General features: G+C 35.3%; 1 protein-coding gene across 4 annotated transcripts in view; it reads right to left on the reverse strand.

Moving 5' to 3' along the window:
• The window catches only part of LOC114052350 (kinesin-like protein KIF19), an 88,135-nt gene that overhangs the window by 45,176 nt on the left and 26,938 nt on the right, over window positions 1–16,021 (reverse strand). For all 4 annotated transcript variants that reach the window (XM_027874909.1, XM_027874907.1, XM_027874908.1 and 1 more), the window contains 4 exons: window positions 14,521–14,715; window positions 3,938–4,090; window positions 1,553–1,675; window positions 662–812 (listed from right to left, as the gene is read on the reverse strand). In XM_027874909.1, coding sequence (XP_027730710.1) covers window positions 662–812; window positions 1,553–1,675; window positions 3,938–4,090; window positions 14,521–14,715 — 622 coding nt within the window. The remainder of the gene's footprint in view (window positions 1–661; window positions 813–1,552; window positions 1,676–3,937; window positions 4,091–14,520; window positions 14,716–16,021) is intronic.

A 16,021-nucleotide genomic window follows, 5' to 3' on the forward strand; every position in this document is an offset into this window, starting at 1 on the left:
AGAGAGAGAGAGAGAGAGAGAGAGAGAGAGAGAGAGAGAGAGAGAGAACACACTAATTGCAATCTGCCCAAAGCAAAAAATGCAACTGATTTAAAAGAATTTTTACATATAGAAAGGGCCTTAGAGATCCTTTAGTCCAAGCCTCTCACTTTGTGGATGAGCAAATTGAAAGTTAAAGGGATGAAGGATAAGAAATTAGGTCTCCCTGACTTCCAATCTAGTATTCTTTCCAATATGCCCACTGCCTCACCTAAAAAGGGTCTAAATACAGTTAGTCCTGTAAAAAGAAAACACACACACACATAAAGGAAAAAGAGGAAGTAAGGGGGAGAAAATCTAAGTCCCTTATTTTCCAACTGGGGAAACTAAACCCTAGAGAAGTTACAGGACTTTCTCATAGTCACACGGTCTAGCAAGTCTTTCAACTACGTCATATCCTTTGAGTGGAGATGTCAACCCTAGGACAAGTGAAAGATGAGGTTTTACATTTTTTATTTGTTTGTTTTGTTTTCATTTATAAAACTTTACTAAAAGAAGAAAAGCTGCAGAGTTAGATAAGTAGGGTCATTCTAAAGCAGAGAAGAATGACCAGTGTTATCAGATAGTATCCAAAGGAAATATTGCAATTCTAGAAGAGAATAAAATCTGCTTTCTATACTACCTTGCACATCTCTGATATCAGGTCCATTTTTCTTCTCCTTTTCTTGCTTCTCAATTTTTGATTTCAGATGTTCTATCTCTCTGCGTAGGTCTGAAATTATGTCAGTGTACTGGGCAATATGATAGGAGACATTCAGTAGATTACGTTTAACCTAATGAATTAGGACATAAAGGCCAAAAGTGAGATGTTAGCTCCATATAAGGAAGAACTTTCTGATCATTAGAGTTGTCCAGATATTAAATGAATTGCCCTGTGAGTTCTCCAGCCCTGAAAGTGTTTGAACAAAGGCTGCTGGTTGAACACCTGTCAGGGATGCTAGAGAGGTTCCCTCTCTCTTCCTTTGAGTAAAAAGTTGATCTAGATGACCTCCAAGGTCTTTTCTAGCTCTAACATTTCATGACTCTGTGAATACAATTGAGTATAGAAATACCTTGTGTTTCCCAAGAGCTATTCAATTTTTTAAGTGAGGTAATATTTTTTTTATTTAAAATTACATTGTTAACAACTTAGACCCCTGAAAAAATACCCCTAGGACACTATGGAAGCATCAATATTGAAAAATGTGCTAACAAGGTTAAATTTGTCTTCTGAACATTTCCAGCTGGATATCCTCTTGTCCTTCCATAATGCCTCTTTGTTAGCCTCGACATCAATCAAAAAAAATCCCTTTTCTTTTCTGTGACCTTTCTGCTCCATCCTCAATTTTTTCTTTTAAGCCTCTACCAGTTTTCTGGTGACAAGTTGTATTTGTTGCATCATCTGTTATACAAAAAAACTATTCTCTGATTCCAAATCTTACCCATTTTGATTTTCCTAACTTAATTGATCCTCCAGCCTGTTCTTTTATTGTTGTTTGGATACATTTTTAACTGCAGTATTTGATTTACTTACCCTGGTCTTGATATTTTTTGCTCGATAGGCATAAATCAAGGTTGTCCGGGATTCTTCAAAGTAAGTGCTAGCAGGGCTGATGTGGGCAATCATCACAGTTCTGCTATTCCCTCCTAAGGCATCCTAATAATGCAAATATTGCTGGAGCCAAGTTGAAAAGGCAGAGACCATCGGCTATATTGCCATATAACCAAGATATGAACCACATCATGGTGTAGCAAAAAGATAGTTCCCCATATACAACCTTCAATCTTCTGCCTCAGTGTCTTGGCACAAATGATCTTCCATGTCTAGAATGTCTTCCCTCCTACCCTTTACCTGTTAGAATTGCTAATTTTCTTCAAAGTGCAACCTGCATACTACTTCCTCCATGAAGTCTTTAGTAAGCCCTAAAGTTATTAACTGTCTTACTCTTGAAATTATTTTGTATTTACTTACTTGGATACATGTTACATCCTGTCCCCCATTAGAAGGTAATCTTCCTGAGGGAAAGGCCTATTTTTTTTTTTGTCCCTAGCATCTAACAATTGTGCTTTATACATAGGGGTAAGACTAGGGACTGCTCCTGCTATTTTATTGATAGAGAGAACTCTCAGATAAGGAAACTCTCTCTTTTTTTTTTTTTGTTTTGTTTTGTTTTGATGAGGCAATTGGGGTTAAGTGACTTGCCCAGGGTCAGACTGCTAGTAAGTGTCAAGTGTCTGAGTTCGGATTTGAACTAAGGTCCTCCTGACTCCAAGGCTGGAGCTCCATCCACTGCACCACCTAGCTGCCCCAGAAACTCTCTCTACTAATGCAGGTTGGCACCTTTTCTGTAACATAAGTTTGGAAAGTCACCTAGTGCACTAAGAAGTTAAATGACTTATCCAGAATCATACAGTCAGCATGTATCTCAAGCAAAGCTTGAACCTAGGTCTTCTTTACTCCAGGGCAAGCTACACCAAACTGCCGCTTTTTGCACGTAGTAGACACTTAATAAATGATTGTTGAATTGAATTGAATTCAAAGAGAGCTAGACCTAGAATCAGGCAACTCTTGGTTAGGATCCTGGCTCTGACACTACTGACCATGGGACATTCATTTCTCTGAGTCTCAGGTTCCTCTCTGATGGAACTCACCCATTTATATTACATTGAACACTCTCCCATATCCTCTGAGTACACCAGAGACTGGTCCAACCCAGGGACCAATATTAATAAAGTAATTAAAATCTTTTGCTCAAGATGATCTTTTTTAAACTAAATTTTATTTTGTTTTCATGAAGATCTACCTTCTCTCCCTCTTACCTCCTCCCCCGACCCCTTATTGAAAAAACAACAAGAAAAACAAAACCCCTGTTATAGACTTGTATAATCAAGCAAAACAAATTCCCACAATTGGCCATGTCATATGTGTGTAGGTGTGTATGTGTGTATATGTATACATATGTATGTGTGTATTTCAATCTGTCCTCTGAGTCTATCACTTTTCTATCAGGAGGTAGGGAACATGTTTCATCCTGAGTCCTCTGGAATCGTGGTTAGTCATTATATTAATCAGATTCCCTAAGTCTTTCAAAGTTGTCTTTACAATATTGTTATTATTGTGTATATTGTTCTCTTGGTTCTGTTCACGTCACCTTGCATTAGTCCATACAAATCTTTCCAGGTTTCTCTGAAGTCATCTTCTCCATCATTTCTTACAGCACAACAACATTCCATTACATTCATGTACCGTAACTTGTTCAGCCATTCCCCAATCAATGGGCACTCTTTCAATTAAAGCTGATCTTATATCATATGTAAGAATGAATGTCTCAATGCATCATAACTGTTACCTATTGCCATTGCTTCTAAGATCATTTGGTTCCAATTGAGTCTGAAATTTGCCAAACATCACATAACTAATGTGAAACTCCAAGAAACTTTTGATGAGTTCTCTCTGAAGGAAAAAGACATAACAAATATTCAGGTCTTGTAGGGGAGTGGGGAGGATAGTTAATTGCTGAGCCTCTGTGTTCCGCTTCAAATTAACCAACCTAAATTGCTGAGGTCAATTGAACAAAGGTATATACCTTCAGAAAGCAGAGCCAGAAGAACAAGACGTACAAAAAATAAATTAAAACAATATTGAAAGGTTGCCAAACTCATATTAAGTGCAATGCCCTGTCTTGGTCCCAGAGAGCAGACGATGAAGCTCCTCACCTCCTCATGGCAGAGAAGTGGGATACTACAGGTGTGCAATGCTGCATATGCTGTCAGATGAGGTTGCTGTGCCATTCTGTCTTGCTTAACTATTATTCTCTGTCACAAGAAAGGATTCAGTGGAGGAGGGATATATTGGGAAATGAATGTGGCATGAAAGACAAAAGGCATCAATAAAGCTTTTTTAGAAAGAAAATTATACCTTCAACAAGCGTGTGAGTTTGCTATCCCGAAAATTGACATACTGAGATCGGCTCCCCCCCTTTTCACTCAGTGCATTGATGCAATTGCCAAGAGCCAGCAGAGAACGGTTGATATGAGCTCCTTCCTTCATTCTCTTGCCTCGATTCTGGGTCTGAAGAGGAAGAAAAATAGAATAACTTACAAAAAAATGATACTGGGTTGCTTTGACAGCCATCATTTAATTAATAGCACAGATTTTGATTTCAAGTACCTTCCAAAACTATTGGAAGAAATTGGAATTTTAGCTTGGCACTTTGTCAAAAATCTGTGATTATCCAACTACTTGTTGAATATCCCTAGGACTGATTGAAAGCATAGTCAAAAACAAATCCAATTGTCAAGAAATTAATAGTCTAGGTCCATTTCTCTTTCATGATTGACTTCCCTAAGTAAAGACACCACAGAATATAACAAATAGTCTATTCATTAAACCCAAGACTTTGGCACTGCTTCCATTCCTTTCTTTTTTTAAATTTTATTTTTCATTTATGGAATAAAAGAAGCATTTCCATAACACAGTACAATAAAAAGATAACTATACATGAAACTACAAATCGACTATGCACAACTTGCTACTCCTTTCAAATATACAACAAAATTATCATGCAAATTTCTTTTTTTCCCCTCTCCCCACAAGAGATGGCCACCATTAGACACACACACACACACACACACACACACACACACACACATATGTAAAATTATTCTACACATACTTCTCTATCCTTTTTAAACATTGCTCTCATTTCTTAATACTATCCCCACTACCAAGAGGACTCTCCCTTGTAATGAACAAATAGAGATAAGCAAAATAAACCAATACATTGGCCATGATGGACGGGTTATGCCTCATGCTACATCTATAATTTACCAATTCTCCACCATTCACTTCTTTAAAGTGAAGATTGGATTTGAAATGAGAAACCATGGGTTCAAATCACAATTATGCCACTTACTTTCTGTGTATTCTTGGGCTAGTCGCTTACCTTTCTGAGCTTCAGTTTCTTCATGTATAAAATGAGAAGGTTAGACCAGATGACCTCTAAACTCCCACCTAGCTCAAAATCTCTATGATCTCTGATTCTGTGATTAGAATTCAAAATGTCCAGTATTATTTTCCTTTATTGTGGTCATTATGTAAATTGTTCTTTTGACTCTGCTTGCTTAACTCATCATCAGTTCATGTAAATCAGCACAAGTTTCTTTGAATTCTTCATATTCATCATTGTTTTAGTGTAACAATATTCCATTACATTCACGTGCCACAAGTTATTCAACCATTCTTTTTTTGTTTTGTTTTGTTTTTTAGGCAATTGGGATTAAGTGACTTGCCCAGGGTCACACAGCTAGTAAGTGTCAAGTGTTTGGTCTGAGACCGGATTTGAACTCAGGTCCTCTTGACTTCAGGGCCGGTGCTCTATCCACTGCGCCACCTAGCTGCCCCTCAATCATTCTTTAACTGATGAGTAACCATTTTGGCTCCAGTTTGTTGCTACCCCAAAAGTGCTGCCATGAATATTTTTGTGTATATGGGACCTTTCTTTTTATATTGGACCTTGTTGAGGTATATGCCCAAAAGTAGAATCATGACTTCAAAAAACACACACAGTTTAGCAGCTTTTCTAGTATAATCCTAAATTGTTTTCCAGAATGGTTGGTTTTTGTTGTTGTTCAGTCATTCCAGTCATGTCTGACTCTTCATGATCCCATTTAGGGTTTTCTTTGCAAAGATACTAGAGTGGTTTTGCCATTTTCTTCTCCATCTCATTTTACAGATGAGGAAACTAAGGCAAACAGGGTTAAGTGACTTGCCCAAGATCACACAGCTGGTAAGTTTCTGAGGCTGGATTTGAATTCAGCTCTTCCTGACTGTAGGTCTGGCGCTCTATTCCAGAATGGTTGGACCAATGTAGAATTCTACCAATAATGTATAAGGTGCCTGTCTTCCCACAGCACCTTCAACATATACTCTTATCATCTTTTATCGTCTTTCCCAGTATGACAGGTGTGAAGTAAAACTTCAAACTTCTTTGGATTTGCATTTCTCTTATGATTAGTGATTTGGAGAATTCTTTTAGATGGGTTAAGATGGTTTGCATTTCTTCTTTTGAAAAACTGGCCATTGATATCCTTTGACAACTTAACTAATAGGGACCTAGACCTGTGATGTTACTTCTGGTGTTAGAAACTATTCATCAATGCAGACTAGCAACTCATCTGTAACTCATAGTCTGAGAGAAGTCTGAGAAGTTAAGTGATTTGTCCATAATCACAATCAGATGCAGGACTTGTAAACAGGTCTTCCTTTCTCTAAGGCTGGCCCTCTATCCATTACACCATGTTACTTCTCTATCAGTCAATCAATCAGTCAACCAACCTTTATTAACCACTGTGGAGGTAAAGAGAGAGAGAGAGAAAGAGAGAGAGATTCTCTGTATTTTCTCAAATTTGTAACTTCACATTATTCAAGGGTTTTAATAGCTAAGCCCATGGTGGGCTCTCATAGGTCAGAGACTTTGCCATCCAAAAAAGAGAAGCAGAACAATGGGGAAATGAGTCACAGTAATCCTGCCACTGCTTTATCAAAGCCTTCATCTCAACTTTCTCAGAAATCTACATCCATGGAGTTGCTTCAACACTGATATGCTGTTCAGCACTCTAGTCTATTAATATATTCCCTTGTGGGATGGGTTGCTGACTCATCAATATTATTGCTTTCACTGGACCAAAATTAGATCCTAGATAATTGATAAGTCAAATTTACAGACCCAACACAACCTACTGCCATGTAGCCCTATTCAAGGATCCCTATAACTGCCTAGATTAATGCTCCATTCTCTGGATACCATTCCTCAACATGTGTCATACCCCCTTAGTATAATGTAAGCTCTTTGACAGCAAGGACTGTCTCACATTTATGTACGTATTCCTAGTACTTAGCACAGTGTTTGTCATATGGTAATTGCTTAATAAATGCTTCTTCATTAATTGATAGTGGGTCCACCCAATCCACCCAACCTGTTGGGGGGCTTCCTTATGCTTTCTTGACATCTCAAGCATACCAATGAACACATACATTGTCTACTGGATATCCCTCTTTCTCAGTATGTGACCAGCCCATCTTCTGATTCGATCATTTCCTTTCTGATATCCTCCTATTTAATTGCTTGTTTATAATATTTAGTAGTCTGCTCATCACCTCCATGAGTTTCTCCATTACCCTTTGATGGTCTTTAGCTTCAAAACTGCTGTGTCCCATGACTCACAATCATTTATTACTAGAGGAACATTGATATTAAAATGATGGATCTTTTGTTTCAGGGAGAAGCTTGAGTTCATTACAAAGAACTTTGAAGTTTCCCAGAGAAAATTAAGGTTTATTTCTCTTTCTCCTCCTGTTCAATTCTGGGATCAATTCTTTGTCCATTTGCAGTTTGTCCAAGATTGCTAATTATCTAATATCCCTGGCTTCCTTCAAGTCCCAGCTAAAGTCCTGCCTTTCACAGGAAACCTTTCCCAATCCATCTTAATTCAAGTGCCTTCTCTCTGTTAATTTTTTTTCTGATTTATCCTTTACATAGCTTATTTGTACATAGTTATTTTCATGTCTTCACAATTAGATTGTGAGCCCCTTGAGAGCAGGGACTATTTTTTATCTTTCTTTGTATCCCCAGTGCTTAGCACAGTGCATGGAACATACTAGGTGCTTAATAAATGCTTAATGACTGACTCTTTTTTGACTTTATTTATACTGATGGATTAATTCAATTAAGTCAATCAGAATTTTTATCATTATTGAAAGTCATCATCTTCCTTGACAACACTAACCCAATATAAAAAGCACTAAAAACATGATCCCTGCTCTCACAAATACATTTATTACCACTGTGTTAACTCTACCTCCCAAAATGTGGATAGCCCACCAATGGTTTCAGTTATTTCCGTATCTTCCTTCAGCTAGAGTTCTAAGAACTCTAAGAACTCTTCTTGCTACTCCTTTGAGCAGTTTTCATTCTTTGTTCCCCCTTATGAAATGTAACTATAAAATATTGGGTTATTTTTTTAAACAAACACCAGAACTTAAGTGAGTGTTTCCCTTCAATGTAGTCACCTTGAAGCCACACATTTATTTGAATAATGCTATCACTGAGCAAAACATTTTAGGAACTCTGTTTTAGAACTGTGGAATTCTTTTGAATGCTGGTAGTGATGGCCAGTTTCCATATTCTGAAAGGTGAATTTTTTTTTTAATATCTTGAAGTCAACTGAATAAGAGAGGTGATCAAGCTAGGAAATGTTGTTTTAGCTCAAAAATGAGGTGTGGCCATAAAGAAATACAACTGGTTTTATGGCATGATTTATAAATGAAGTCTGAAAACTGTTTCAAAAAGGATTTCAAGGGTCAATTAGATAGCACAGTGGATAGAACACCAGCTCGGAGTCAGGAGAGCCTAAGTTCAAACCTGGCCTCAGAAACTTACTAGCTGTGTGACCCTGGGCAAGTCACTTAACCCCTATTGCCTCAAAAAAAAAAAAAGATTTAAAAAAATGTCCCAGACGATGGATATACTATTATACTTCTATCATTTCCATAGATAACTACTTTGAAGGCTAACTCTTATTTGGTTGTGTAAGTTTGAGTACGTTTGTTTAAACAAGCAAACATTAGTCCTCCTGTTTTCAAAGAAACACCGTAGAGCTGAGATTGCGATCATTCAGTACATACCATTTATCTTTCCATGCCTCCCCTATTCTTTCAATTATTTCAAGCTCTCAAGACTCCCCTCAGTTTATTCCCACTTTGCCCATTCTTTTTTTACACTTTCGTTTATCAGTGTCTATTAAAGTCTTTGATTTTGCTATTCTTCTCTTTCTAAATGAGTTTTTTTAGAATTATCTAACCTTATGCCTTTCACTTTGAAAATGTCAGTCCTTCAGGGGAACCAGTAAGAAGGATAAATCTCTTAACTTTGACCTATTACTTGGGCCTTTGCTCCTCTTTAACAATGTGAAAATAGGTGCATTCATTCATTCATTTAACAAGTTTACAAGAAAAAAATGAATTAAGTATCTAAAAATACAAGGCTTGCAGGAAATAATCAGGTTAGTCTAGGATTGACAGACTATATTTACTCAAACAACTGATAACAGTCACTGGAGCATAAATTTAAAGTTGGAAGAGACCTCAGAAGCTCCTTTTAGAGGTCTTCATTAATCCAATACCTTCATTTTACAGAAGAGGAAGTCTTAGTGTTTAATATCTTACCATGACCTGCCTAAATTCAAGCTCTGCCACTTTTTAATTGTATGGCCTCAGCCAAGTTATTTTAATCTTTCTAGGCCTTAGTTTCCTTCAGTGTAAAATGAGAGGGTTGGACTAGATTTCTCTAAGACCCCTTCCTGCTGTAGACTTGTAATCCTATAAATCCTGATGAACTGTTCTAATATTCTCAGAATACTCTCAGAAAACATTACAGTCAATTTGGGACAATGACTTCTTCTGTTTCTTTAGAATCAAAGCACTATGTGAATTTAATCGATGCTCTGAATTGAGTATTTTTTTCTTTTAAAAATAAAAACCTTAATACAGACTTAGATAAATCTAACCAAAAGATAAGCAAGGAAATTAATGACATGAATAGAACTTTGCAAAAATTAGGGATGATAGATCTCTGATGATTACTGAATGGGAATAGAAAGAAATTTATGTACTCAGCTACACATGGTGCCTTTACAAAAATTGACCATATATCTGCTTTATAAAGCAGAAGTACTAAACACATAATTTACCAATCACAATGCAATAAATTATATTCAATAAAGGATGCTTAAAGAAAGAATTTAAAACTAGTTGGAAGCTAAATAAAATAATTTTAAAGAACTGATGCTAAGTAGCTAGATGATAAAGCAGATAGGGCCTGAAGTGAGGGAGATCTGAGTTCAAATCCAGTCTCAGTTATTAGCTGTGTGACCCTAGGAAAATCATCTAATCTATTTCTGCCTCAGTTTCCTCAAATGTTGAATGGGGATAATAATAGCACCCAGCTCACAAGGTTGTTGTGAGGACTAAATAAAATATTTGTAAAATGCTTAGCACAGTTCCTGGCACATAGTAGGCATTTAACAAATGTTTATTGACTGACTAGTGTATCATAGCATACATTATAGAAACAATAGACACTTTCATCAAAGAAAATTATGATAATGAGACAACATATCTTATGCTTATGGAATGCAGTTCTTAAGGAAAAAATTATATCTTCAAACACTCCCATCAATAAAACAGAGAAAGAACAAAGTAATGAATTTAGCAAGTAATTAAAAAACTTGAATAATAAAAAAATCAGAAATCCCCAATTAATAAAGTGGAAATTCAAAAGATTAAAGTTGAGATCAGTAAAGTTGAGAGCAAAAAGATCATTAAAGTGATGAACAAAACTAGTAATAAAATTGAGAACAAAAAGATAATTGAATTTATAAACAAAACTAGGAGCTAGGAGTTTTTGTGGGGAACTAATAAAATAGATAAAGTTAGCTAATCTGAATTTAAAAAGAAAGAGAAAAACCAAATTATTAATATCAAAAAATAAAAGGAGAATTCACAATGACTGAAGAGGAAATAAAGAAGATTATCAAAAATTTTTTGCCCAATTATATGCTAACAAAACTGTTCACTTAGATGAGATGGAGGAATACTTACAAAAACAAAAAATATTCAAATTGACAAAAGAAGAAATAGGTTTAAATAACTAAATACCAAAAAAATAAATTGAAGAAGCTATAGATGTACTCCCCCAAAAAATTCTAGAAACCAGATGCATTTATAAGTGGATTTATAAAACATTCAAAGAATAATTAATTCAATATTATATAAACTGTTTGCAATAATAAGAAAAGGAGGTGCCCTTCTGATCTTTATGATATAAATATAGTATGAATACCTAAATCAGGAAGATGCAAGGCAGAGAAACAAAACTACAGACTAATATTCCCAATAGATACTGATATAAAATTTTTAAATAAAATATTAGCAATTAAACTACAATAACATATTACAAATACAATGTTTATTAAAAAAATATTTTATTATTTATTACAAAAAATGTTTAATGACCAGGCTGGGTTTAAATCAGTAATTCAGGGGTGATTCAATATAAGTAAAATTACAAATATAATAATGTAAATTTAATTCAATTTACATTTAAAAATGTAAATATTAAAAACTAGATCATTATGCAATAGATATCAAAAAGGTTTTTGATAAAATCTAGCACTTATTTCTATTAAAAAATTTAGAAAGCATGGGAATAAATGGACCTTTTGGCAAAATAATAAATGATATCTATCTAAATCTGAGAACAAACATTATATGTAATGGAGAAAAGATAGAGGTCTTTCCAATGAGAACAAGCATAAAACAATGATGCTCATTACACCATTACTTTTTTAACACAGTTCTAGAAATAATAACTGTAACAATAAAAAAAAAGAGAAATTGAGGGAATAAGCATAGGCAAAGAGGAAACAATGCAATGGTTTTGACTTATTTAGAAAATCGTAAAGAATCAATCAAAAATTAACTGAAATAATAATTTCAACAAAGTTGCAAGATGTAAAAGAAATCCACTTAAATTATCAGAATTCTTGTATGTTATCAATAAAATACAACAGAAAAAGAAAGCAAAATTCCATTCAAAATAATTATATAAGCTATAAAATACTTGGGAGTTTCCCTACCGAGATATACCCAGGGCTTATATGAATCCAAATATAAAATGCTCTTTGAAGAAATAAAGACAGACTGAAATAATTGTATAAACATTACTTACTCATGGGTAGGTTGCATAAGTATAATAAAATGGCAACAATACCCAAATTAACTTACTTGTTCAGTGACAAACCAATCAAACTATCAAAGGAATATTTAATAGGGCTAGTAAAAAATAATGAAGAAATTCATGAGCAGGAACAAAAGGTTAAGAATCTCAGGGATAATAATGGCAAAAAGTTGGGATAGAGTCTCTTAGTACCAGATCTCAAACTGTAGACAAAGCAGTAAAGTGTTAAAACAATTTGGTAATGGTTAAAATATAGAAAAGATGAAAAAAATATAGAAAAGATGATCAGTGGAACAGATCAGATATACAGTAAATAAAAGCAAACAAACACATAGCATTCAATACTATTCATGGTGTCACCAACAGTGCATTAGTGTGTCCATTGATTGGCACACTATTCAAACAAATGCATAGTATTCAATAAGGAAGGGGAAAGCAATTATTAAGCTACTGTATCTCAGCTATTGTGCTAAGAGTTTTACAATATGATCTCATATGATCTTCACAACAGTCTTGGAAAGTAGGTGCTATTATCCCCATTTTACAGTTGAGAAAACTGAGACACACCGAGATTAAATGACTTACCTAGGGTCACACAACTAGTAAGTGTGTGAAGCTAAATTTGAACTCATGTCTTTCTGACTCCAGGTCCAGCACTCTATCCATAACACCACCTAATAGCCTCTGTAGCTAAAGCCAAAGACCTCAATTACTGGGGGAAGGGCTCATAATTTGACAAATATTACTAAGAAAACTGAACAGCAGCCTGGCCAAAATTAGGTTTAGACCAACTTCTCACACCATATACAAAGTAAGCTTCAAATGCATATATTACCTATATGTAAAAGGTAACCTCATAGAAGAATCAGAAGAGCTAGAAGAAATTAACTTTTAAATCTATGGATATGGGAAGAGTTCACAACTAAACAAACAAAGAGGATCACACAAGATAAAATGGACAATTTTGATTACATAAAATTAAAAAGAGTTTTGCATGAATATATCTAATGTAGTTAAAATTAGGAGAGACGCTGGGAAATGGAGGGGAAAATCTTTGCAGCAAGTTTTTTTTTTCTGATAAAGATCTCACTTCTGATACATAAGGAGCTGATTATAAGACTTAGAGCCATTCTCCAATAAACAATGGTCAAAAGATATGTATGAACAGGCAGTTCTCAAAGAAAGAAGTCAAGGTATCAATAAGCATATGGAAAAAATGCTCCAAATCGCTAGTAATTAAAGAAATTCAAATTAAAGCAACTTTGAGGTTCCACCTCATATCCATAAGGCTAGCAAAGATGATAGGTGAGAAAAATGATAAATGTTGATGAACTATGGGAAAAATCAAACTACTTAGATATTCTCAGTAATACAATGAAATAAGACAATTTTGAAGAACTTATTATGAAAAAGGCTATCCACCGTCAGAGAAGGAACTGATGGGATCTGAATGCAAATCAAAGCATACTTTTTTTTTACTCTATTTTTCTTTTTCTTTTTTTTGTCTGTGTTCTATTTTGCCACATGGCTGACATAGAACTATGTTTTGTTTGCCTGACTGCACATGTATAATCTATATCAGATGCTTACCTTCTCAAGTAGAAGAAGATGAAGGGAATTTGGAACTAAAAATTATAAAAAAACTAATGTTTATAAATATTACTTAGGGAGCATGGTAAAAAAATCAAGAATTTTCTAACTATGCCCCAAAAGCAGCTAAATTGTACATACATTTTAAACCAACTAAATTAATATTAGGCCTCAATTCCAAAGAGATATTTAAAAAGAAAGAAAAGAACCTATATATGCAAAAATGTTTATAGTACCTCTTTCGATAGTAGCCAAAACTAAAAAAATGCCACCCTTCTCTTTGGAGAAAAATGGGGAATTATGGGGACAGAACGTCAGAAGTAATCATTCTATTAGTTGTTTTTTCTTAACTTTTTCTCTGTTACTATTTTCTCCATTATTACTACCACAGTCTTCCCCTCCCGATATTCTCTGTTCCAACCAAACCTCACTGCTTTCTGTTTGTCAGACACACACTATGGGAAGGGAATGCTATATCTGGCAATGACTGATGTAAAAACAAAAGGCATCAATAAAACCTATATATGTTTTGCATGACTTCATATGTGTAATGGATATTATATATCTTGCCTTCTCAATGGGTGGGAGAGGATGGGAGGAGGGGGAGAATTGAGAGCATAAAATACAGTTTTTTAAAAAATTTAAATAAATAAAATTTATTTTTAAATGAAACTGAACAATATATCATTATAATGACCAAACTTAACCCCAAAGAAGAGATCTGAAAAATGCATCTTGTTCCTCCGTTGCAGAGGTGAAGGACTGTGGGTATGGGATATTTCATATACTATTAGACTTTGTTGATAATGTTAGTTTTGCTGAAATATTTTTTTTTTATTTTTCCTCTTTCTTTTTTATTCTTCATTATAAGGGATGGTTTACTGGGTAGGGGAGAAGAGAGGAATATATTCAGAAATAAAGGAGATGTAAAAACAAAAGGTAGGAATAAAGTTGAAAATAATTTTAAATAACTTTTTCAAAATGGCCAGTGATATTCTTTCTTCATTTGATTTCACTTGTGATTGCTTTGGGCCTGTTATTCCCTAGGGATGGCCCTGGATCCATGTAACTTCCTAATTATAAGGGTGTTCTCCATCTAAACAGGTGGCATTACCTGGGATGCTCTCTCTGACCCTGCCAAATCAACCATGAAAAGCTTTCCCACTCGAACTTCCTCAGAAAGATCCTTCACCCGACTTCTTTGTTTCACGGTGACTTGCAGTACAGCATGGGAACGGGAAGAAGTCTTGTTTGCTGCTGTGGGTTCCTGAGTTCGCTGCTTGTTCCCTTTAATTAACAGCTGCATGATCTGTAGGAAAGGGCAGGCAGAGAAAAGGAAAAGGATACAAGTGTCTTCCGGGCAACTTTCTAGGCTGAGAATAGTACCAATACATATTGTTCCATAAGCATGGATTCCAATAAGCAGAGCTTCACAGAATCTCAGATACGATACTTTTTTTTAAAGTCCCCAACATTATCAGTTAGTTCAATCAATCAATGTTGTTGTTTGTCCTTCGTTCTCAAAGAGGACTGTGACATCAGGAAGATGATGCCATAACATGCAAGTGCATTAGATTTAAGTGACAGAGAGCAGTGCAAGGTGACCAGACTCACTTTCTCCTCTGGAGCCGTCTGGGTCCAGTGGCCAGATATACATTAGGATGACTAGAGATACCCCACTCCACCCCCTATCAATCAACAAGCATTTATTAAATCCCTACTATGTGTCAGGCACTGTGCCAAGCTATGCTCCCAGCATTCCTATGAAAGGTCATGATCTATACTTAGCTCTGTCTCAGACCCCAGACTGGGAACTTGTGCTCATTAAGGAACCCATGTCTCTGCTAAGAAAAGTGTACCCCCTCCTAGCTGACCACTGATGCTTGACAGCACACACAGACCGCTGAAGTTCCATCATGGAACCTTACTCTCTCAAGGGCATGGATAAGAAAACCTTATCCAGAGTTACAGTGACTGAATCCCCTGTTCCCGCAGAAGATGCATGCAACTCTCAAGGAAGTAAGGAAAAGGGTATGTCATCAATAACTATAAGTAGTGCTTCAGTCTAGTTAGCTAGTGATGTGAGCCAATTGTTAAAATTTCAGTGTGTACATTTACACTGTAAAAATCAGCAAACACTACCAACCAGGACTTGATTGTTTATATTATTTTATGTTATAATATATGTTTATATTATTATAATATTTTGTTATATTATTTATATTTATATTACATATCATTTATATTATTGTTTAAACTGTCTTAAGAAAATGATGAAATGTTAATATTGCAGTTAAAAATTCAAAGTGTATTCCTGCTATTTTTTTTTTTGAAAACCAGTTGTTAAATATTTACCAGTACATCCCAAGGTCAAGCCATCTCTTTTTTCGGTCCATACCTGTGATTTCACTGGTAAAGGGAATCACCTTGGTAAGAAAATTCCTTCTATTAATGCAGATCAGCAACTCTTTTACAAATCAGAGTCTTTCCTGGAGGTACAAAGAAGTTTAGTGACTTGCCCAGGGTCACACAGTATGTATCAGGCTGAACTGGAGGCCAGATCTTCTTGATTCTGAGGTAAGAAGTGTCCCTATTCCCCAACAATACACTTCCTC

The sequence above is a fragment of the Vombatus ursinus genome, unplaced genomic scaffold, assembly GCF_900497805.2.
Source record: "Vombatus ursinus unplaced genomic scaffold, bare-nosed wombat genome assembly UNPS02014807.1, whole genome shotgun sequence".
In the NCBI taxonomy this organism is placed as follows: Eukaryota; Metazoa; Chordata; class Mammalia; order Diprotodontia; family Vombatidae; genus Vombatus; species Vombatus ursinus.